Source organism: Plecotus auritus (assembly GCF_963455305.1).
Source record: "Plecotus auritus genome assembly, chromosome: 1".
Taxonomy (NCBI): Eukaryota; Metazoa; Chordata; class Mammalia; order Chiroptera; family Vespertilionidae; genus Plecotus; species Plecotus auritus.
Window position 1 is genome coordinate 26,612,943 of NC_137770.1, and position 24,272 is coordinate 26,637,214.

The following is a 24,272-nucleotide window of genomic DNA, read 5'->3' on the forward strand; positions in this document are numbered from 1 at the left end:
GGCTGCAGACACTGTTGGCCCCAGGGCTCAGCTGGTTGCAGTCAGTCCTGCCAGGAATGCACTGAGCATTTGTCTCCTGGGTCCCCAAGGCCAGCTCCTCTGTCTCTCCCAACACACCCCACACCTTATCCCCTCACTCAGCCTCCTGACCCTGCCACCCACCTCTGCTTTCCAGGTTTGCAATCCCCCATCCAGAGGCACCTTCATCATTCCTTCCTGACACGTCGACTTTCATTTTCCTAGGACGAATCTCATTTGACAATCTCCTGCCCATATTTCTAAGCGATCTGGGTCTCGCTGTGCTATTTCTCTGTCCTCTCTGGGGTTTGTAATACCAATCATCTGCAGGTTTCATTAGCATGCTGTTTACCGTCTTTCAGATCATTAATGAAGATGCGAAGTGAGACACCAGTGCTCACGCCCCCGCCCCCACCCCCACCCCGCGGCCCCCTCCCATGCCTGGCGCTGCTGGAATCATTATCCTTCCTGGTGTGACAGGGTCAGAACCAAACCAATTTGCATCAATCTTTGGTGATGTTGTGAAGGGTCTCCTGCCCTGCAATCCCCATGTTTAACAATGGCGTCAGCTGTCTGTCCCAGAGCAAGCGCGCCTCTCTGCAGAGCTGGTGCCCCCAGTTCATCCGGCTGAAGTCCACCGCTGACTTAAGGTTCAGGGCTGCACGTGGCTGACATTTTCCTTTGTTTTGCTATCCTGCGCTGGGCAGAAAGCAGCACCTCTTTGGGAAACAGCGTGGACAGTGCACAAACTGATGTGGAGGGAGTGGGTGTGGCAGGCCCAGAATTTTTTAACTCCTCATGACATCTATTTCTGCTGAAGGATAATGGGAAGCAAGACCCTCCAAGGCCTAGTCAGATGCCTGAGCTTATGTATCCCAATTTCCTCATGATAACTAGTGAACTAGGCGTAATAGTCCACTATGTGTATGTAGCATAATTTACACAGTAATTACATGTTCAAAGGACCTAGGGACAGTTGGTTTTGGGCAATTGGGGCTGTGAGGGAGCAAGGGACAAGGGTCAGTGGTAAGAAGAAGGCAGCATCAGCATCAGATCAGATGGACATGAGGGAGCAGGAGGCCTAGAGCCATCCATTCCTCAGACACCATTTCCGGTTCTGACCCCGAGCATCTTTGGCCCTGTCCGGGCTTTGCCAGCGGCCGCAGCCAGGGCTTCTCAGTTCCACTCAGCTTCAGTCACTGACTTTTCCAACTTGACTCCTGAGCTGCTCCTTTGTGTGTAGCCGCTGGCTCCTGGGGCTCGGCTGCATTTGGGAAGGCCCTGGGATGTGACCTTCAGCCCTCACTGACCCTGAGGCCTCGCTGCAGTCAGACCAGGCTGCTCTCCATGGGCTCCGAGGGGAGGCTGAGGGGGAGGCCAGCCTGAGTGGCTCTGCCCAGCCCTGGAAAGGGAACTTTCTGAAGAAGGATGGAGTGGCTGGGAGGAAGGGGAGGAGGGAAGGACGAGCAAAACAGGGAAGAGCATTCCTGTGCAGGAACTAGAATAGCATGGATGCTCAGAGAATATTAGGACCACTGAGACTAGTGACGCATAATGACGTGAGGCTTATGTCAAACTCACTGTCAGTTCAGAAACCTGATGCTATCACAAAGAATATCTTTCCCTCTCTTATTAGCAACAAATGGTCTTCAATGCCACTGATAGGGGTATTTGCTGAGTGTCCATGCCCCTGGGCTGCCTCAGAGGGTGGAAGGATGGGAGCAGGGGAGGTATTTAGGAAACTGTCAGCTCTCCTGAAGAGTTAGAGAGACAGGCACTCTGCTCAAGGTAACCAAACGTTATCATATATTCCAGTAAGGATGATCAATTTTTAACAAATGTGAGTATAATAAAAAATTAAACACTACATTGAATCCAATTTTAAAGACATGTTCGTCAAGCTGCTGTATAAAGGGTAAGATATGCCACACACTGTTCTGAACACTTGCAAGTACTAATTTAATCTCCACAACTACCCTAGGAGTTAGGTGTCATTACTGGACCCATTCCATAGAGGGGTAAACGAAGGCACAGAGAAGTCAACGATTTATCCAGTCACATAGCTAGTAAACAGCAGAAACAGGATTTGGACCAGGGCAGCCTGATGTCAGGCTCGACGCCCTTATCCATGATGCTTGGCTGTCTCTTTAAAGTGGAAAAAGTCCCAAGGAGACTGAGGCTCAGAGAGAAGCGATTTCCTCCAGCTCATCCCTGCTTCTCTCTAAAAATCCAGCTCTTTCCCTACCTTAGACTAGCAACACAGCTATGAACAATGAGGATTGCAGCACAGTTCATCCTCTTCCTTTCAACAAATTCTTATTAAGCACCTATTGTGTGCCAGGTACTGTTCTAAGTTCTGTTTGTTAGCCAAAGAAACTGTAGGAGACTGAACAAATTTGGATCAATTCTTTGATACCTCCCAAGTTATTTAAAAAGTCAAATTTTATTATTACCTCTCTGTGTCTCAGACACATCTCAGGAAGATGGGAAAACAAGAAAGCAACCCTGATCACTTGAGTTTTCTAGCTCCTTGGATTCTAGATAATTGAGTGTTTTGTGCTATTGGAGGCAACTTTCTGAAGCATCCAATATAGATCAAATCAGAAAGCAGAGGACAGGGGGAAGATGAAAATATGTGAGTGCAACTCAGCTCAGAACTTGAGTTTAATTGAGATTCCAACTGCCACTCTCCCCTGCATTCCTTTGTCCCCGGCCATGACCAAGTTCATGGCTCTGTCACCCCCAGTAATCCCTGTAATGGGCTGCAATCCTGGGGGAGCGGTTTCTGTTTATTAATGGCCAACCTCTGAGTCACATGGAGTGAAGCCAGTTGTGGTTCTTGCCCTGGGAGCTGATGGGCCACTTTTCTGTTTTAAAGAATAGGGATCTTCCAGGAGAGAGAACAGGGATAGCAGGCAAAGGCCGTGGAAGAGCGGGAGACACAGAGGTGATTGCTGGCAGTGCGGGCCCCTTCCAGGTCAGGAGCTCTTTCGGAGTAGAATTCACCTGGGTACTGTCCTTGCGATGGCAACTAGTTTGTAGGGCTTCAATGGAGTTCCAGGGTGGCGCCACAGTTATAGCTGCCCATGATGCCACCTTAGTGGACAGGTGGGAGAAAGGATGAGGAGACCAAAAGGGGACAATAGACAGAAGGTGGTGAATAAACAGGGCAAGCCAAATAGCAGAGTGGGCTTCCCCGGGGGTCAGGAGTCCTCAGAGCTTCAGACCCCAGCTAAGGTGACGGGACCAGGCTGTGCCCAGAGCAGTTTCCTCAAGCCAACTGCCCATAGCCCAGTTTGCTTCTTCGAGTTGGGACAGCATTGCAGCAGCTGCTTGTTTGGAGACCATGTCCCCTGGCTCCCGCATCTGCCCCCTGGTTAGAGTTGTGTGAAGCAGAAGACAATTTGGGGCTGATTAGTGTCCCAGGGAGACATGTAACTTTGTGTTGCTGGGACCCAAACGGCAAGAGTCTTAGCGGCAAACTCCAGCCGAGAAAAAAGACTGAGGAATTGTCTCACCTAATTACAGGGAATGGCCCTCTTTGTGTTTGTGATTCGGTACGGTTGTCCGATCGCTTTTCTCCATTTGCTGGCTCAGGCCACGCTGGAATTGTGCTAATTAGAAGAGAAATGGACAGAGTGATCCTGTCAGCCCTGGTTACTGGTGGGGACAAAGCAGAATATTATTCTGAGGCAGTGTTTTGTGAGGGCCCTTCTTCCCGCTCTCATTAGGAGGAAGGGGCCTACAGGAGGGGTAGGTTCCGAATGCCTGGCCTGGCTAATGGAGCATTGGGGTGCTCATGTGCTAATTAACAGGCTCGGCCAGCACTCACCAACCAGGAGTCTCACGGTTGCACCAGGTGCCACCTGAAGCCCCCACCATCCCTGCTCATGAAGAAAATATGTTGGGCAAAGGGTGGGAAGGCCAGTGGCCTCTTTATTTTTATTTTATTTTATTATTTTTGTTAATCCTCATCCAAGGATATCTTTTCCATTGATTTTTAGAGAGAGAGGAAGGGAAGGGTAGAGACAGAGAGAAACATTGATGTGAGAGAGACACATTAATTGGTTGCTGCTTGCACGTGCCCTGACCAGGGCCGGGGATTGAGCCTGAAACTGAGGTACATGCTTGACCGGAATCAAACCCAAGACTCTTCAGTCAGTGGGCTGTCACTCTACCACTGAGCCAAACTGGCTAGGGTCCGTGGCCTCTTTAGGCATAGTCAGGGATACATCCCCACACGCCCCAACGTCACTAGACAGGCCAGTCAGAACTTACAAACTTGGAAAGACCACTGTTTGCCGACTCTCTGAAGGTGGGGGTTCCTCGGGTGAAATGGAGCCCATGCGGGGCTCAGGCAGTACTGCGGCTCTCAAAGGATGAAGAAAACAGAACAGGAGAACGTAACCAGTGCTTGGAGATGGAGTTTGTGCAGAAGTTGAGAGCGGGTAAGAAACCATGTTATCTGACCCCTGGGACCATCCACCTTGGCCCATCTGCCAATTTCCCCACTTTCTGCTCTACCAGTTGACCTTCCTGTCATGCTTTGATCCTGGAGGAAACAAAAGGGACCACAGCATTCCATCGGGAATGATCCTGCCTTTATTACAAAGCTCCTTCGGAAGTCCAAACACCCTCTGGAAGCCACCGGGGCAGTGGAGAAGACGCTGGAGCTAGAAGCCAGCTCTTAGAAGACACAGGAGCCACAATAAGCTGCAGCTAGAGCACCCAAACCAAGGAGCAGTTAGCAAGTATCCACTTTAAAAATATGGTAAGTGGGTAACAAAAGGCAAAGAAAAATTAATGATGGCATTGTGATATCAATACAACTGATATCCTGTGAACTCTCAGTGCTCAAACAGTAGAAGAAAAGCCAAGCATATCAGCAGAGGCCTCAAATCAAGAGACTGAGGTGAGCAAGAAGCAGTGAGACTGCTGGTGAGAAAAGATTTAAGCATTTAAAAATGTGCCTCACCCTGGCTGGTTTGGCTCAGTGGATAGAGCATCGGCCTGCAGACTGAAGGGTCCCGGGTTCAATTCCAGTCAAGGGCACATGCCCAGGTTGTGGGCTCGATCCCCAGTAGGGGGCAGGTATGTAGGAGGCAGCTGGTCTCTCATCATTGATGTTTCTTTCTCCCTCTCTGAAATCAATAAAAATGTGCCTCAAGCACCAACCTATGTGCTGCAAGTATGGTATTCAGAATGGCAAAGGAAAAGGGAAAATACACTTGTGGGCAAATAATAGTTAGTTATTGGAAAAATAACCTCTAAAGATTTAGACCAGAACATTCCCACGCTGCCCCTTTTTAGTAAGTCAGTCAGCCAGCCATGCTTTCCTGAATCCCAGAAACCTATGGTCCATCCAGATGTTTTCTTGCAAATCAGGGATGAGCCAGTGATGCTTAGCAATTAGCTTTTCTTAAATGGAATGTTTTCTCTAAAAAGGCAATGATAGTGTTATTAATGGGTGACAGTAGTAGTACTGATTAATACTTCTTCTTCTTTAGTTCTTGAACAGAGTTGAAAAGGAACTCCTACTAAGGATTTTAGTAGGTGGCAGATAAATATTTGTTCTCAATCCATCATATTTAACAGGAAGTCTGCAAATAGATACATTTTGAATCCCCAGTTCAAAAAGTCATTGAAGAACTAGATGTGCAGGAGATAGCCAAAACCTGGAGGAGCTTATAATTTAGGAGGGCAGTGAGGTACGGGCTCCGAACACTTCAGTGTCAGGTGGAGTGTGGTAAGTCACAGGCTGGCCTACATAAAGGCTGTAGGAATGCAGGGGGCAGGGTTATTTCCAGCGGGAGCATCAGGGGTTTATAGGAAGGATAGGGCTTGATATGTGCAAAAAGGATGAGAGACTTTCTAGGAACTCAATGGCATGGGCAAAGCACTCAAGTGAAGAACTGGGGATTGCTCCGATTCATTGGAACAGAGACTTTATATAATGGAGAGGAAATAAGCCAACAGGGAGGGTTACATGCAGAGAGTTTAGGGTGTTAGGATGAGAGATCCAGACTTTACTAGTAGACCTGGGGAGGTACTAAAGGTTTTTAAGTCTACTTCAGGGAGTTGAGTGGTAATGAGCTAGATGGCAGGTAGGATAGACTGGAAGCCAGCAGACCATGCAGTAGATAACTACAAAGCCCCACGCCACCCACTGTCATGTGAGGGGAAGACAGCAGATTATTTGTCATTATAGCTGCTCTTTCTGATGAGGTCTATGCTTTAAGTATGCAACTTGGCCCTTTGAGGAAAAACTCACTCTCCTATGAAAGGGACATATTTATTATGACGACACAGAAGACATTATATACAAAGTACAACCTTCCAACACCCTGAAATACATACTTGCACACATAGTTCATAAATTTACATTATCAATATAAAAACACAACATTAACATTTCTGAGGACGACAAATATAAAACCAATAAATATCACAATTCTAAAATATCTACTTACATTAAGTGCTGGTGACTACTATGACAGTAAAAGAAAGAGTCAAAGCAGACCAAAAACCAATTACATAGGTTCAGGTTACGGACAAGTTGGTTTGGGGGAGGTATCCCAATATACTCCATATATTTCTTAATTTCCCCTTTTGACGTCATCAGCTCTCAAAAGGAAGAGTTTGCTATTATGCCACTATTTTTTTGTGCATATGCAAACTCTTCAACCACATTTAAGATAAAGGAATGTCAATAATAAGCTTAACTTAAAATCAAAGCCTCTACAGCCTAACCTTCTATGTAGCACCCAGGCAGAATGCTTTCCGTCCCATACTCATCCCTTTTATCTTGTGTTCAATTTCCTCCTTCTTGTCAGTAAGTAAAATTGCATGGATGGTCAAATGGCACAAATGAGAGAAAAATCCAACCTTAACTCTAGCTGGGAAACAAGGCACACGTTATGGTTAACGGACCAGCTATTAAAGTGAATAGTGCCGCGCCCTCGCACAGACACTCAGGGCCAAAAACTTGACCACAATTTTCCTTGTATCCAAACACTATCAGACTACTGTCACATGAATGTTCTTTTCATAAAGTTCAGGAAACTCCATGTATTCTTCAAAACATTAGAGGCTTGTAAGACAAAATATGGAGAACATGTGTAATCACTATTACCCGTAAGCTAGATTTTCAGGTTTTAACAGAGACACATAGCAAACACTCCATAAGAGTTATATTTAAGTCAGGAAATTCTATTTCCTTTCATGTGTGTTCCTGTCCTATGGGTGAAATATCTGGTAAGTGCTGTGAGAGAGGGTAAAGGGGGAACACTGCCATCATTGCATAGCATGCACCTTCCTGTAAGGTCAATCAGAGTTTCTAGTTGTTAATCAAATCAAACTCCTACAGTCAACCCCCTTTTCCTATCTTCAGGCCATACTAACTATCTCGCTTGAATCTGTAACAGCTTAATTAGAACTCAAAAGTCCTTTCTGTCACCTTTAAATTGGTCTTGAGGTCTAATGCAACTGTGCACGGGCCTTTCGCTACACAAACTAATCCCAGGAGGGACTTGATATGCAAGGATCCCCTTCTCTGGAGTCAGAATGGATGGTGGGAGCTAGGAGGTGGGGAATGGGAGGCTTAGGGTACGGGACTACCATGAGAGGTGTAGAATTTTAAAAGCAGGCATCATTTCTAGAAGATTCTGGTTTCTCCAGCTGGGGATTCTTAGAACCTAGTATACACTGGAGAGTTCACAGGTCAACCTGCATGGTCTGGTCCAGAATCTAATTGGTCTCTGGGCTCCTTGCATCATAAATACTTCCTAAGAGATCAAGTACAACTCATGCAATCGCTGTCACAACGGACTTTGCCATCACTGAATCAAATCAACTGTAAGATCCTGGGGCTCCTGAATCACTTCCAGAAACAAGAAAGCAGGACTTTGACCTTTAAGAGTGATATGCCCTCTGGTGTTACCAACATCTGAGGTGGAGATGGTCAAAGTCTGGAAGCTGACTGAATAACTGCATTGATCCTTGGGTAGAACAGATTCTTCTCTTGCTGCCGAATGTCCTCAGAGGCGCAGAGTACCAGGAGCAGGGGAGAGGGTCAGCCCTGGAGGTGCACCCTCCAGCCTCTCGCCAGGAAGCAGTGAGGTGCGCATCATCAGAGCTGCACTGGGAGCGGAGCATGGTTCCAGCCCCCGTGACATCCTGTCCACAAGCTGCTGCTACTTCTTGGGTTTCTCTAGAATGTTGAGGAATTTCCCCCGTGTCATTTCTCTGGCTGAAATAAAAAAAGCAAATGAAAGATCAATGAAGACCTAAAATCTGGAAAAAAAAAAAAAAAAAAGGATCATAGGAAGATTTAATTTAAAAACACAGACTAATTAAATTGTATACAGGGGACCACAACAGAGTCAATCACCACAAACCTTCAAAAAGAGGGGGAAACAAACCACTACTGACAACTAAAACTGTACAGAGTTGTTCTGAAGTTGGTAATTGCTATAGGGCACAGGCCAATCGGCGAAAACATCATCCATCAACCCTTACAAAAAATCATCATGGAATTCCTCCAAAACCTCTCTCTCTCTAAAGAATATAACCTAATACTCACATTCACTAGCACAGGGGTTTGCTCTTGGAGGCTAAAATCCAACCAAGATTACAGTCTTCTATGGGTTGCTGGTTTCTGGACATTTAAAATCTCAAATCAGAATTAGAGACCATTTACCCCGTCCCTCAGTGGCAGTCCCTGGATACTGTAATATAACAGGGTTTATAGCCCCTCAGTGCAGTTCATCTGTGGATGGAGTAATAAAGTAGGGTTTATAGAACTTCGGTCTTCTCTCTCTTGGCATTGTCAGTCCTTAGATATTTAATATAGTCAGGCAAGGTTTATGTGTCTTTCTCTGACTTTCAGTGCCATCAATCTTTGAATGCTGTAGTTACAAGAGGGTTTATATAGCTACTTTCCTACATATGAGGCTCTGAAATGAAAGTAAAACATTTCTCAATTACAAGGGTCACTGCAGAAGCCCCCGTTTTAGCTGTCAAGCAAATCCTCAAAAATCGTATGAAGCCTAAAACCCCCTTCATCCTCATCCCCACAAGATCATCTTTTCAGATCCCTTAAATGGATTTAGCAGTGCTAAAAGTTTCCGATGGCTTGCCCTGAAGGCTGAAAGTCCTCTGGAATCAAGCAGAGGGCACATAGCAGGCTGTGCCCCGTGGCCTCCTAAGAACATGTCTCTATCTTGGCCAAAAAGTGAGGTGGCCAGGGAGGCTCCTGCAGAGATGAGAAGGACCTTTACTCTGACCTCCTCCTGCCCTTCTCAAGTCCAAAGCAAATGGTGCCAAGCGAATGGGCTCCCACTGTCCCCACCCCACCTACATCTAAGTTCCTGGTTGATTGGTGCAATGAAGAAGTAAAGCAACACAAACTCTGTAACCACAAGAAGGCTTTTGGTAACTGCAGTCTATATATATTCCCCATCTTTCATAAGTTCCTGAGCTCCAACGAAGAGAAAGGAAATCCCATTCATTAATTAGGAATGGAAGTCTCAGCGCTGGGTCTGCTCTCATGTGCCCACAACCCCTCCCTGTCTCAAAGCAAACAGACCACTCCTTCCTTGGTGGATTTATACCAACCCTCTACATACAAAGTTCCTATCAGATCTGCAATTATCTGCTTATATACTTGTTTTCCTCTGTTGAAGTATAAAAATAGAGGGTAGAGACTGTTTTATTATTCTTTATTCACCAGCACCTAGCACAGTGCCAGACCTAGCATCTGCTGAAAAACGTGGGCTGGGTGAATGATGATATACCAAAGAACTAGAACCAGGTAGGATAACAACCAAGTTGGTTTCTTCCCTTTCACAGACAAACAATAAGACTTGTTAGTGGCCCTTGGTGCTCCGTTCTCTATATTGTGGGGTTCTTTTAAAATTTACCTTGCTTGTTTAGCAAGAAAGATAATTTCCCTTGATGGAAATAATGCAGATTAATGGAGAGATGAAGGTGGGGGTGGGGCGAGGACAGACAAGAACTAACTATCCTAGAGGAAATGGGGCCAGGTGAGTACTTGAAGCAACAGGAGTGGGTGGGGGTGGGGGCAGTGCATGAGTCCACTCTGTAAGTACATAATTTTCTGACCACTTTGCTGTATATCTGAAACTAATACAGAATAATATTTAATATAAACTGTAATTGAAAGACAAATTTTTAAAAAATTTCTTGCCCATGGGAGGTAGCATGACTTCTTTCAGAGAACACAGGATTAGTTTAAGTTCCAGCTCTAGCATTTAGCAGCTGGGTGACACCAGGAGCTGGGTATGAGCCTCAGTTTCTTTATCTGTAAAATGAGTACATATTAATGTCACCTGCCCTGTCCTCTGGGCTATTCAGCAGTGACATGCTTGGTATAGTGGTACCACTGACATAACCCTTTCAGAGGAAGGTAAGGAGCCTGCTGCTTCTCTTGCACTCAGTATTTCCTGAGTGAATAAATGGATTAACTGTGATAAGGGATAGTAGTAATCTCAAAAATTCCACTCCTTGGGATCTTTCCCTCAGCCAGATCCTATAGATATTGACTTATACTTTTGGCCTGAGTGGGTCTCACTTTTTTCTGCCTACTCTCAGGTGCTTATTAAGGACCTGAAGCACAGCATCAAGCGATCCTGCAACCTGGCTAGAAACAGGTGCTCTGGAAACCAGACATGGGTAACACAAAACTCTGTTGGGTAAACAGAACCTTGTTCCTAAAATTCGGGGCCAGGAGCACTCTATTGACCTTACTAATGACTTCTGCCTGCTGCCCTTCAGATCCCCAGTTCTTTATTATTTTTTCTCCAAATGGAAAAATGACCAAGATTTTAAGACTTAAAATTTAAAAAGATTCAATCTAGTCAAGGGATCAAAAGGATTTAACAGAAAAATAAATGGATATTCCGAAGTCTCTCAGTGGCGAGCTCTCCTTGAATTTAACCAATCCCTTTTAACAACCCCTTTCCCACTCAATCATTCCTCCCCCTTCAACCTAATCTAAGTATACAGAGCTGCAGGAAACCACAGTAAAAGTAGAAGTAATTCAAAAGACATCATCTTCTACATGGGAGGGGAGAAAGTTTCCCTACTCGCCAGTCCTATATAGGAGATATACGAATTTGTGACATAGCTGCTCCCTAAAAGAGGGCTGTGCCCTATAAATCACATCCTAAGCACCAGCCCCTTTTTGTGCACAGAGAAATTGCTGTGGGTCAGGGGCTGCTCCAGAGCACGTGCCCTCCTGTTCACTTGTCATCAGAGATGTTAACATCTCTGATTAATTCACATAGCCCTTATTTGATTCCTCATTTCTTCATCCTTGCTCTCCTGCTCTGCTGCAGTGTGAAGATTCTAACCAACCTGATACAGTAATCACTGCCTGCTAACGGCACCCCCCTAAACCTAGTGAAAATGTTTAGTGATGCCAACCGCGCTTTTAATTTGCAAGACATCAGACACTGAGGTAATTTATACCAACATCTGTTCATTTTAGACTTCTGAAACAAACTTGCACATGCTGCTATAAAATCCCATTAGGAGTAGGGAGACAGCCTTCTGCTACTATTCCGTATTCTTACACACACACACACACACACCTTCCAGTAGGGTTTAATATGTAAATGCACTTTACTAAAAAATTTCCGCCAAGGATTTCACGTCTCTTTGGGAGAAAACCTTTAGAGATGTCCATGGTTTGCTTACAGAGGAGAGGAAGATATTTCCATTTCCCTCTGACTAGTGCCATCCCTCCTTCTTCTCAATAGTTACAGCTTGGTGTAATTCTCTAATTAATGGCCAGGGTAAGAGTATATGCTTCTTAGCTTGGCACTTTCAATGCTTCCCTTCTCCCTGGTCCTTTTTTTCTACAATGTGCTAGAAGACAACCCTAGAGATAAGAAAATTGCTAGAGAGAGTTTTATCTAGACTCAATAAAATTTCTTAACAATTTTCTAATTCTGGATTACTTCTGTAGGATTACAAGTTTAGCAGGAAGGGAACATGCTACCAGATTCTAATAACTATGCCAAGAGGGATCCACTGGTCACCAGCCACTACAGTGTGTGCTGTGCAGAAGAGAGGCATGACCTCTGTGTGGTCATGATTTACTACGGGCTCTCCTATGCAGTACAGGACCATAAACTGAGAAAGCCACAATAGAGACTGTCACTATAGGGGGAACATGTGAATTGCTGCAGAGTGTGGAAGAGGGGACCACTTGTACACATTTACAGGCGGCAAATGGATACACCACAATCAACTTCCAGGTTTATGCTGTTTCCATTATCCCCTCCTAGTTTTCCTAGGACTGTCAGGTTCATGGCAGCTGTAAATACCTGGGCATGCTCTGAGAGGTCAGGGCTGAAGGGAGGACTGCATCCTCCTTGCTGGGAAGGTGCTGTGTGGTTTAATATAATGTCTTCTTTAGACTCTCCAATCCTCCATCCTACATTTAGCCTTGCCTCTGGCTCCCTTTCCACGATGACTATCCCCAAACTGCCTTGTCCGCAGTAAATTTTCTGGTGGCTGGTTGAAAGAGAGTCAGTGGCACAGATTGATTTCTCACCGGTGGGGGATGAGGGATTACCAGAGGCACCCTGGTTAACGAGATTGGGTGCGAATCTCTCACGAGACCAGCCCTCTCTGCCAGGGCTTTGCACCTTTCACCCATGACATATGGGTTTCATTACAGAAAGATTTTCCAGATTATAACTTTGAGGCAATTGCCTGATAAAATTCTGCTTGGCTTTAATGTAGGGAACAATGTAAAGAATAAGTTACTTTTAATGAAATGGAAGAAACTCATAATGTTTGGTTTTCAATTCCAATGCAAACTACTTTAAATATTTCTGTGCCTGGATATAATTAAAAACATTAGCGAGGTGGAGAAGAGTTACATTCCACTAGTTCGCTCACATCCTGAAGAGCAACAATAGGCTGTCTTTAGGAGACTTTGATATGAATGGCCAGGGAACAAAGGAGACAGCATAACTGTGAAAAGAGCAGGGCTTTCAGCATTGGGCAGGCTTAGACTTGAACCCATGGACCCTGCTACTTAACAGCTCCTGTACTTAACTACTACCGAGGGCAAGTCAGCCAAGTCATCCTTGGTTCAAGGTGGGGTTAATACAAAGGTCACATGGGCATTCAGTAAATGCTAGCTACTGTATAATCATCTCTTTCATTTCAAACAAGTTTATTTAAGCCACAAGACACTTGATGGGAAAACTATCTAGGATTCATTTCTTTTATAGTAATTTATCCCTACCTAAAGACATATTGCCCTATATGTAATAACTATGTATAAAAAGTTGTAGAATTGTCTTTGATTTAAAGGAGCATTTGAGATCTTATTCCCCAGCATGTTGTAAATTTGGTTCAAATAAATTCTTATAAAAATTCTCTAAAAAAAAACCAACATTAGCCTTAGCCAGTTTGGCTCAGTGAATAGAGCATTGGCCCATGGACTGAAGGGTCCTGGGTTTGATTCCAGTCAAGGGCATGTATATCGGTTGCAGACTCGATACGGTCGGAACACAGAATCACTGTGTTTCTCTTACATCAATGTTTCTCTCTCTCTCTCTCTCTCTCTCCCCCTCTCCCCTCACCTCCTCCCTTCCACTCTAAAAATCAATGGAAAAATATCCTCAGGGGAGGATTAAAAAAGAAAAAAGAAAAACAACATGAAGTTGTCTTCTTGGCAGCCTTGGGCAAACTACGGCCCGCGGGCCAGATCCAGCTGTTCTATCCAGTTCTCTTGCTCTCCCCTCCGCTCCTTTACTTTGAATTTATATTAGTTCACACAAACACTCCATCCATGCTTTTGTTCCGGCCCTCCGGTCCAGTTTAAGAACCCATTGTGGCCCTCAAGTCAAAAAGTTTGCCCACCCCTGCTCTAGAGGAACAGAGTTCTGGAGTAAAGTAGCAGGTTTTCTTGACAATAGACACCTGTCTGCTGCTGGAAGGCACTGATGAATCTTCAAACTCCATGTCCAACTGTGCTGGTGTCTGGTTCATTGGTTCAATTAGCTGGCCATCAAATTGGAACCTGATCTGCCTCATTGATAAACCTTGTCATTCACAATAGGCCTTCAATAGTTTACTAAGTGGGATATGCTTCTTAATCTTAAACCACACCACAGAACTATCCTGCCCTACCACCTTCAAATTAATATGACCATTGTTTTTCTTTTCCTTTTTTTTCAGTCTCATATAATTAAAAAAATAAAGTGATTTAAAATGTTTTCCAATCCTATATAATAAAAGGCTAATATGCAAATCGACCAAACGGCAGAATGACCAGTCGCTATGACGCGCACTGACCACCAGTGGGCAGACACTCAACGCAGGAGCTGCCCCCTCGTGGTCAGTGTGCTCCCACAGGGGGAAGCGCCATTCTGCCAGAAGCACAGGGAGCAGGCCTAAGCCATGACCATTGTTTTCCACTGGCGGGGTACCAGGTCCTCACTGAATGAGCACCAGCAGCACCAGGAGTGCTGAACTACTTATTTTTAAAAAGAGCTCAAATGCAAAACAAATGGGAACATGAATGACTTGTGTCTGTAACACATATACTCTGCAGGATCAAACCTGCCAGAATAATGCTGGGTATTAGTTAGAGGTAGCTACCTTCCTTAACCACAGCAGGCAGCTACTTCTAGCAAAAATAAACACACAAAATCCTAGTTAGTTTAGTACAAATCAGTCTGCTAAAAGGCTGTTTATCCAATTAGTTTCACCGAAGATACTTTGTAGAAATGATGCCATTTATTATAATTACGGTTTTCACTTTTTAAAAATTACTTTTTGGTCCTTGAAACCTTGAATGAACTCTCATCGCTATAACAAGAGGGATCTCTTAGTCATCGGTGTGTGTTGTGCAGAAGAAAAGCATGAAGGGGGTGGATGAGAGTTAAGTTAGTCGCACAAAGAACCTATGATGTATTTAGACATTAGGGAAGATTAAAATAAATTAGAAGTGGCCTTTAAGATGGGACTAGCTCTTCACAGGTATTTTGGTGGATTAGAGAACAAAAGTATACCACTGTGATTTATAATGCTGACTTCTCTCTCACAGCAATGTGGAAAGTTTTCTGTCGCTCTGGCACGGAGCCAGCGTACAGCAGAGCCATTCCAGGGCAGCCCGCCAGACTGAGATCCTTCACCACGCTCCAGTTCAGACCTCTGCACAAAACGTACTACTCAGCGATCGATAATTCAAGTCAAGGACTAAGCACTTTTTAATGCCTCTAATGTGAGAGCAGCTGGTGCTGGGGCATTGACAAGAGCAGAAGGTGCTGCAAACTGAGCCTGGTGTCACTGGAGGAGGAAGGGTCTCTGGGAACCTTATTAGGCTTGGTGGCCCTCAGAAGGTAGTTAATTGTAATAAAGTCTACTGACCATTCTCAATCAACTCCTGTGGGAGAACGCACACACATGTGAAAGTCTGGTAAAAACCTCACTTTTCTCTAAAATACGTAAAAGTAGCATTTGATGGTAAGCCAAGTGGCCTTCCGGCTTTTGCCTAAAGTTCTTCAGGCGTCAGTATGGATGCTACATCTATGACCAAACTATCAGAGACTATCAAAATCTTCATCCTCAGAATTTTTAAAAAAGCCTTTTTGGGGCACACTTTCCAGGTTCCCTTTATATTGGGTCTCTTGTCTAACAGGACTTTTTCTTCTAAACAGTGCTCCCTCCAGTAAATTCAGAGAAAGACAATTTTATACCAAACACTTTTTCCTTCAATTCATAGTAAGGCCCAATGCCAGGTAATGTTTTATCCAAGAAGTAATATAAAAATGAAAAGCCAGGACTCAGCGCACAGGTAAACAAATTTGGACAGTTCCAATATGGAAAATAATTTTAATGGCTTTTCACAGAGAAAAAAAACACACAGAAATATCTAGCCAACAGATTTATTCTCCAAATATAACACATCAAGCGGGAACATAAAATATGGGAAGTGTCAGCCATGATGCCTGAAGATTGAAAGCAGAAGTAGAAGAATCTTAATTGTCAGGCATTTGAAAAATGGTGTTATTCGGGTGAAGCCTGTGTTTCTCCATCAACTCTCCTTGCCCTGCCCTCTTTCAAGAGCAAAACAAGACTAGATTTCAAATATTCAGTCCTTCTTATAATCCTTCTCTCTACAAAAAAACCAAAACAACAAAAACCCCAAAGATTGGTGTTTAAGAAATGAGAGCTAACAACTCCTTATTTGTATTTATTTTCCTTTTCAGAGGGCCTCACAGGCCTACTCATAGTTCCATTTGGTTCCCCTTTCAAGGGTAAACTCAACTGAATGAAAGGCAATGAGATCAAAGCAATGCATTTAATACTCTTGGGGTGAGAACTTTTATTAAATACTCATAAATTTTTGTACAACATTCATGCCTCAGGGCCTTTACATAGTAATACATCGTGGTGAGACACTTAATATGACCAAAGGCTAGTAGCTTCACAGTCTTAATTTCCTCATCCATAAAGTGAGAACAGCAATAATAATCTATCATGTAATGTTTAGAACAACTAGTCACAGTGACTTGATCACCACAAAAAAACATTTTGGCCCAAATTAGGTATTTTATTAGTAGGTTAGATTCCACTCTCAGAAAAATCAGACCAAGATCACAACATGGACCATTTCATTGATCTGGATATTAAGAAGTTTCCTGCTTGGAACATCCCCACTTCAAGGTACCAGCAGTAGCTGAAGACTATGGAGGAGGAAGGCCCAGTCTTGACCCCCAGGGCAGGCAAAGAGTTACATCTTCACTCCGAGAAGCCAATAAAAACCTCTCTTGATTATAATTTAGATAAGAACCACTGGATTGAATAATAATGTCTGAAACTCCCCTGGCTGTTTCACCTTGAGACGTCCATCACTGGGTTAAACATGATGCTAATTGCATTTGGATTGATTAATTTCTCTCACTCCTGTCTATTCGAATAACGCTTAACAAAATAATCATAGCACCCAGAGCCAAATCTTTTCCGTCAAAGGAATAAAGCCATCAGAACAGGCAGAGATGAAAGAAATGAAGATGACCCGTAATTACTGCTACGGTGATATCATTACCATATTATACAAAATGAGTGTGTGGGGGGTGGAGGGACTGAGGTTATTATTTTTTTAATGGAACCCTACAATCTAAGAATACAAATTTGACATCAAGTGGAACACACAGAAATATAGAACTTAAAAAAAAATACAAATCTTGCTCATGAAATTGCAAAATCCAACAAACACTGAGGCCCAAGATACATCAAGTGTCTTGGGCTGTGAGCAGGTATTATTCACACCACTATTTTTTCACTGCAATAACACTTTGTGTATGACTTGCATAGAGATTTAAGATGCTGTCTTCATACACAAGTATTGCCATAGTTACTGAAGAATTTTTCTTTCAGCCAGGGAATATCATTTTATTTTAATATTGTTAGAGGTTACCTTGTTTGTAAAATTAAAATCTGGGTTTTAACTGCAGCTAGTTCTAGTTTAAGACACCAAAGAAAATGTATATGAATCTTTGCGCTTGATTCATTGGACAATAGTATGGTATTAACTCATAAGCAAGAAGAATATAAAAATATTTCCCTACTTTCTTATTGTTTTATATGATCTTTTCAATACTTATGATAGAAAACCTATGATTGCATAGGATTTGAACCTTAGGTCTGAATCTCTCACTTATTAGATGGCACTCCCAAACAAATTATGTAGCCTCTGTGCCTCAGTTCCTTGATCTGTAAAATGGGGATTATAACCACCTAACTAGATTGTTGTGAGACTTAAGATAATACATTTAAGTGCTCAGTATATGCTGGTACAAAAAATAAACTTCCCCCTAAGATTAATTGTATGGTTGTTTACTGAACCTTGAAAAATGTTTTGGTTATTTTATTTACTAAAGTTAATTTAAACAGACACTTGCAAAGTACATTGAAAATAGATTTTTAACAAATATTTGAGAAATAAATAAATAGGATACTTAGAAAGTACATAATTTTAATAGGCTAGAAATATGTGGAGGATATTTTTGCTATAGTATTTTAATCCTCACCCAAGGATATGTTTTTTTCCATTGATTTTTTTAGAGAGTGAAAGGGAGGGGGAGAGACAGAGAGAGAGAAACATTGATGTGAGAGAGACACATTGATTGGTTGCCTCCTGCACACGCCCTGACCAGGGCCAGGGATTGAGCCTGCAACTGAGGTACGTGCCCTTGACTGGAAACGAACCTGCAACTCTTCAGATGCTCTAACCACTGAGCAAACAGCTAGGTCTGGTATAGTATTTTATACATAGGAACCATCATTAAATCGAAATTTAATAAAAACAGATATTGAATTTGTTTTATTTAACTTGGACAAGAAGATATGTTTCCCTATTACCTTATATATTAGTAATAAAGAGCTAATATGCTAATTAGACTGAACAGCAGAACGACCTTCCAGACGAAGCCGGAGCTGCGAGGGCCAAGCCCCTTGCATGAATTTCATGCATTGGGCCTCTAGTATCTAATAAACATTCCCAAATCAAACAAGCATATGTATTCTGAATTTGTAGTCATTCAGTAATAAATATAATCAGTACTTTAAAAGAACAAAACACTGTGTTTCTGCCAGGTGAAAACAAGAGTCTAAAACATTTACTTCATTAACTCAGTATTCTCTACTTTCTTTCTGGTTAAGAGGGGCAATGTAATACAGTACAAAGAGGTTATCTTCTCTGGCTTTAGAATTAGATGGGTCTAGATTTGATTCAAATCCCAGCCCCCCATTTCTAAGCTTCAAGACCTTGTAATTTACTTTTGATCATCCCTTTCTCCTCTGTAAAATGGGAATTATAAAATGCATTTGCAGATTATTATAAGATTAAATAAGGCAATGCATGAAAATCCTTTGTACTGCTAAATATATAGTAGGAAAGTCAATAAATGACAGTGTTAATCATTTTTATCTTTCACGCCTCAGCTCAAATGTCACCTTTTCAGAGAGGCCTTCCAAACCATCCTATCTAAAGTGAGATATCTTCAATTATTCTTTAATATAAACTCATTTACTTCCTTTATAGTACCTACCAAAATCTAAAATTACTTTATTTATTCATGCTTCATGAAGTTCTATAGAACTTCCTGTTGTATTCCTAGCAAATAGGTGGTCAATCACATATCTATTGAAATAATTTATTCATATATGAGGAAAGAGGTACTCTGCTTCAATTCTTTTTTTAAATTATTGTTTAAAGTATTACAAATAGTAGTACATATGTCTCCTTTTTTCCCCCCATTGACTTTTCCCCGGCCTCCCTACACCCCCCCGCCACGCCCCCCCCCGCCGGCACATGCCCTCACCCCACCCCCCAGTGTCTTGAGTCCATTGGTTATGCTTATTTGCATGCATACAAGTCCTTGGGTTGATCCCTCACCTCCCCGCACCTCCCCAGCCTTCCCACTGTAATTTGACAGTCTGTTCGATGCTTCTCTGCTTCTGTATCTATCTTTTTGTTCATCAGGTTATAATGTCCTTTATTATCCATAAATGAGTGAGATCATGTGGTATTTTTCTTTCACTGACTGACTTATTTCACTTAGCATAATGCTCTCCAGTTCCATGCATGCGGCTGCAAATGGTAAAAGTTCCTTCTTTTTTATAGCATTGTAGTATTCCATTGTGTAGATGTACCATAGTTTTCTAATCCACTTATCTGCTGATGGGCATTTAGGCAGTTCCCAAATCTTAGCTATTGTAAATTGTGCTGCTATGAACATAGGGGTGCATATGTCCTTTCTGATTGGTGTTTCTGTTTTCTTAAGATATATTCCTAGAAGTGGGATTACAGGATCAAATGGCAGTTCCATTTTTAAACTTTTGAGGAAACACCATACTGTTTTCCACAGAGGCTGCACCAGTCTGCCATCCCACCAGCAGTGCATGAGGGTTCCTTTTTCTCCGCATCCTCGCCAGCACTTGTCGTTTGTTGATTTGTTGTTGATAGCCATTCTGACAGGTGTGAGCTGGTACCTCATTGTTGTTTTGATTTGCATCTCTCAGATGATTAGTGACGTTGAGCATATTTTCATATGTCTCTTGGTTTTCTGAATGTCCTCTTTCGAAAAGTGTCTATTTAGATCCTTTGCCCATTTTTTTATTGGATTGCTTATCTTCGTTTTGATAAGTTGTGAGTTCCCTGTAAATGTTGGAGATTAAACCCTTATCAGAGATAACATTGGCAAATATGTTCTCCCATGCAGTGTGCTTTCTTGTTGTTTTGTTGATAGTTTCTTTTGCTGTGCAGAAGCTTCTTATTTTTATGTAGTCCCATTTGTTTATTTTCTCCGTAGTCTCTCTTGCCCTAGGATCTGTGTCTGTAAAGATATTGCTACGACATACTGTTTGTCTGCAATTTTGCTGCCTATGGAGTCGTGTAAGATTTTTATGGTTTCCTTTCTTACATTCAAGTCCTTTAGCCATTTGAGTTTGTTTTTGTGTATGGTGTAAGTTGGTTATCTAGTTTCATTTTTTTTTGCATGTATCTGACCAAATTTCCCAGCACCATTTATTAAAACCTTTTAATTCTTAATTAACCCCCATGCATAAGAAATTTTTAGTCTAGTAAAATTATTTAGTTCCACTTCTAGGAAGCTTTCCAAAGAGACACTAATAAAAATATCAAACAGGGTATACACATGCCTATTCATTTCAGCACTGTTTTTTAAAAAATATATATTTTTATTGATTTCAGAGAGGAAGGAAGAGGGAGAGAGAGACAGAAACATCTATGATGAGAGAGGTAGATCGGTTGCCTACTGCAAGTCCCCCACTGGGGATCGAGCCCACAACCCGGGCATGTGCCCTTGACCGGAATCGAACCTGGGACCATATCCACTGAGCCAAACCAGCTAGGGCTTTTCAGCACTGTTTGTAATATGTAAAGACTGGAACCAACCCAAATGTCCATCAATAAGGAGAGGACTGGTATTATCTTATTATGGATATCTGTTCAGCTGTAAAAAGAATGAAAATACCTATATACTGTTATGGATAGATCTCCAAAAAACACAAAGTGTAAAGGAAGATTATGTATAGTATATTACCTTATGTGGAAAATTAGGACAAGGGGGAAATACATATGTATATGTATTTATATTTTCAAAAGGGACAATGGAAGAATAAAGTTTAGTATTAATTTTTACTAACAAAAATGGTTACCTAAGGGAGGGACAAGAGATGGGATAGGAATAGAAATTTAAGTTAAGACACTCTGTATCTTATTTTATACATTTTACTTTGGGAGACCATATAAATATTTTATATACTAAAAACCAAAATTCAATAAATAGAAAAAAACAACCTCTAAAAATAGAAATAAACTGAAAATAACTTGAATCTATAAAATTTGGCATAGCCACACAGTATAAAAGTATAAAAATCTAAAAAGACATTTTAAATACTTTAAAAGACATATCCCTACAAGTATGTATCCTAAGGATATAAAAGCGGCACAGAGAAATCTTAAATTGCATATAGCAGTCTTCCAGTTACATGTAGTTGGTTCTTCTGATGCTAGTTTTATTGTGGGTTAGTTATTGGGAGCCAAGAATTTAAGCATAAGAGAAAAGAGAGCCTATCCAATAAAAGGGTAATATGCAAATTAACTGTCACTCCATCACAAAGATGATGGCACCCAGAGCCACAAGATGACGGCATCCAGTTCTCTCAGCCCCGCCAGAGTCCCCCAGTCCCGGGGGGTGGGGGGGGGCAGCCGCTGAGAGCGGGCAGCGTGAGCGGCCTGGCGGAATGCTTGCTTTGTCGCTGAGGCAATGCAGATGGGCCTCTGGCCAGGCCGGGATGCGGAACGCTTGCATTGTCGCGCCAGCGACGAGGCAAGCGTTCCGTACGAATGGGCTCCTGTCAGCACTCAATTTACCTGAGTGAGTGCTGACAGGAGCATGTCATCCCTGTGACTTACTCATTTTAATTGGAGGGAAAGAGGTGTGCAAGCTAGCAGTGCTGGAGGCCCAAGGAGATGTGCAAAACTCCACTTGGGGAAATCTGAAAGAAACAGCTCATGGAGGCACAGCCACACTGGGCACTTCACAAATGAATGGGGTGTTTCCTTCCCGTTCCTGCTACACGGAGAATGCAAATGCCAGAACCAAGACTGTATAACACAGATAAAACGGATGGGCCTCTGGCCGCGGAGAGCCTCTGGGCAGCGGGCGCTGAGTGGCCAGGCCCGCAGAGAGCTACTGGTGCACGGATTCATGCGCAGGGCTACTATTATCACTATAAAATCAAATAGATCAAATAAAAACCCTTTAACATCTTTGAACAAAAAAATACTTATTTACCAACCCTGTCCAAAGAAAAGGCCTAAAAGCAATGACAGTCCAGTAACAATGAATCCTATTAATACTTAGATTTCTACTAAAAGCTACCCAGAAAAAAACAACAACAACAACAAAAAACTACCCCGGTTCCTTGAAGAAATGGATGAAATTACAAGTCTAAGGAAGTAAAGGAACTAGGGTTATCTTGACATGCTGAAAGCAAGGAAATTACCAAAGACTATTAGGCTCACATCAAATGACACAGGAGTCAACCTGAAGGAGCGTCCATTACCTAAAGATGGAGAAGTTTTGGGTGTCAGATAATATTTATAGTAGATTGAAATACATCAAATACAAGCATCTACAATATTTTTAAAAAGCTCTCAGTCACTTCAACTCATTTCATGTTCTGAAAATTGATAAAGAAAAAGGGGGAGGAATCTAGCATTTTTCCTGTCTTTCCTCTTTGGACTGTATTTCAGGGAAACCATAGAATTGATTTATTAGAATAATTATCATCACTATTATTATGAAAAGGATCTATGGATACCACCTAAACCCACTGATCTTCCCTGAAACTGTAACGGAGGTCAGTCATATGCTTCCTGACATGAAAATATAGCAGGTACACAATACCACTTATGAAATATTCTTACCAACAAGACTGAATTCAAACTAATTTATTCTCTGTCAGATTATAGGAATTTTTGGGGAAAGAGGAAGATGTGGAATGTTACCACTAGGATAAAATCACCCAAATTTAAAATGTGGGAACTACTACAGGACAAACAACCCAGTTTCTTCAACAATTAAATACCAGGAGGAAGTAGGAAGTGTGGTTATAGAGAAGATTAGGAGACTGAAGATTCAGGTCAACCAAATGCACTGTCTGGACCTTGTATGGATCCTGATCCATACAAATCAATTGTAGAAAACATGATTTTGAGCCAAACTGGACATCGACTATTAGTTGTAATTAAGGAATTATCATTTTATCTTGTTCGTGTAATATGGTGTTTTTAAAAAAAAGCCTTCTTGATTAGAGATACATCCTGAGGTATTTATAAATGAAATGGTACTGATTTACTTTAAAATACTCAACAACACAACCACAACAAAAAGTGTGATTCAAAGGGATGGACATAAAACAAGAATGGCAGAAAGTTGACAATTATTAAAGCTGCAGATGAGGTTGTGGGGTTCATTATAGCATTTTCTGTAGTTAGTATATGCTTGAAAAATGTCCATAATAAAAAGAAAAACTCATCAAATGCTTCTCTAGAAATATAGCTTTTTCTCATTATTACTACATAACATAATACAATGAACAGTAGGCTAGGGAACAGAGATGTGGATAATTAACTCTGCAGAGGGCTTGGAAATGGATGGACAGGAAAAGCTTTAGAAAGGGGGTGACTTCTCATGTCATGAATGTTTATTTCCATCGTTAAATTCTTGGATGAGGGACAAGTTACAAACTACCAAACAATCAAAAGCAGATTATATACTTTTAAAAGCCTACCACATTTAACTTGGGTTAAGCCTAATATTAAGAAGCTGCTGCCTTCTAACCTTTTTCTCTCTTAATTATTTAAAAAAAAATCACACTGGCAAATCTAAGAGCAGTTTTTAATTTAACTGCAAAACAGCTCTGAGGGAAGCTCCCTGGCTCAACATTTTGCTTCTACAAAATTTTCTTGGCCGTGAAGAGAATGAGTCCTTGGTTACTCATTTATTGAATCTTTTCAGAAAAAGCTTTAGGGGTCGGTAGCAAGACTATCTTTAAGGTCTAGGACAATCTAATAGCTAACAAGTTATAAAAAGGAACAGCTTAATCTAAACTTTCACTAGTCCAGTAAATTTCAACTAGTTTGCCCTCATGCTAGCAACTGTATATAAATG

At 42.0% G+C, this 24,272-nt stretch overlaps 1 protein-coding gene across 1 annotated transcript in view; it reads right to left on the reverse strand.

Annotated features, from left to right (window-relative positions):
- Positions 1 to 6,254: 6,254 nt before the first annotated feature.
- The window catches only part of LIN52 (lin-52 DREAM MuvB core complex component), a 98,692-nt gene continuing 80,674 nt past the window's right edge, over positions 6,255 to 24,272 (reverse strand). The window contains exon 6 of the mRNA XM_080668318.1: positions 6,255 to 8,266. Coding sequence (XP_080524444.1) covers positions 8,211 to 8,266 — 56 coding nt within the window. The 3' untranslated portion in view covers positions 6,255 to 8,210. The remainder of the gene's footprint in view (positions 8,267 to 24,272) is intronic.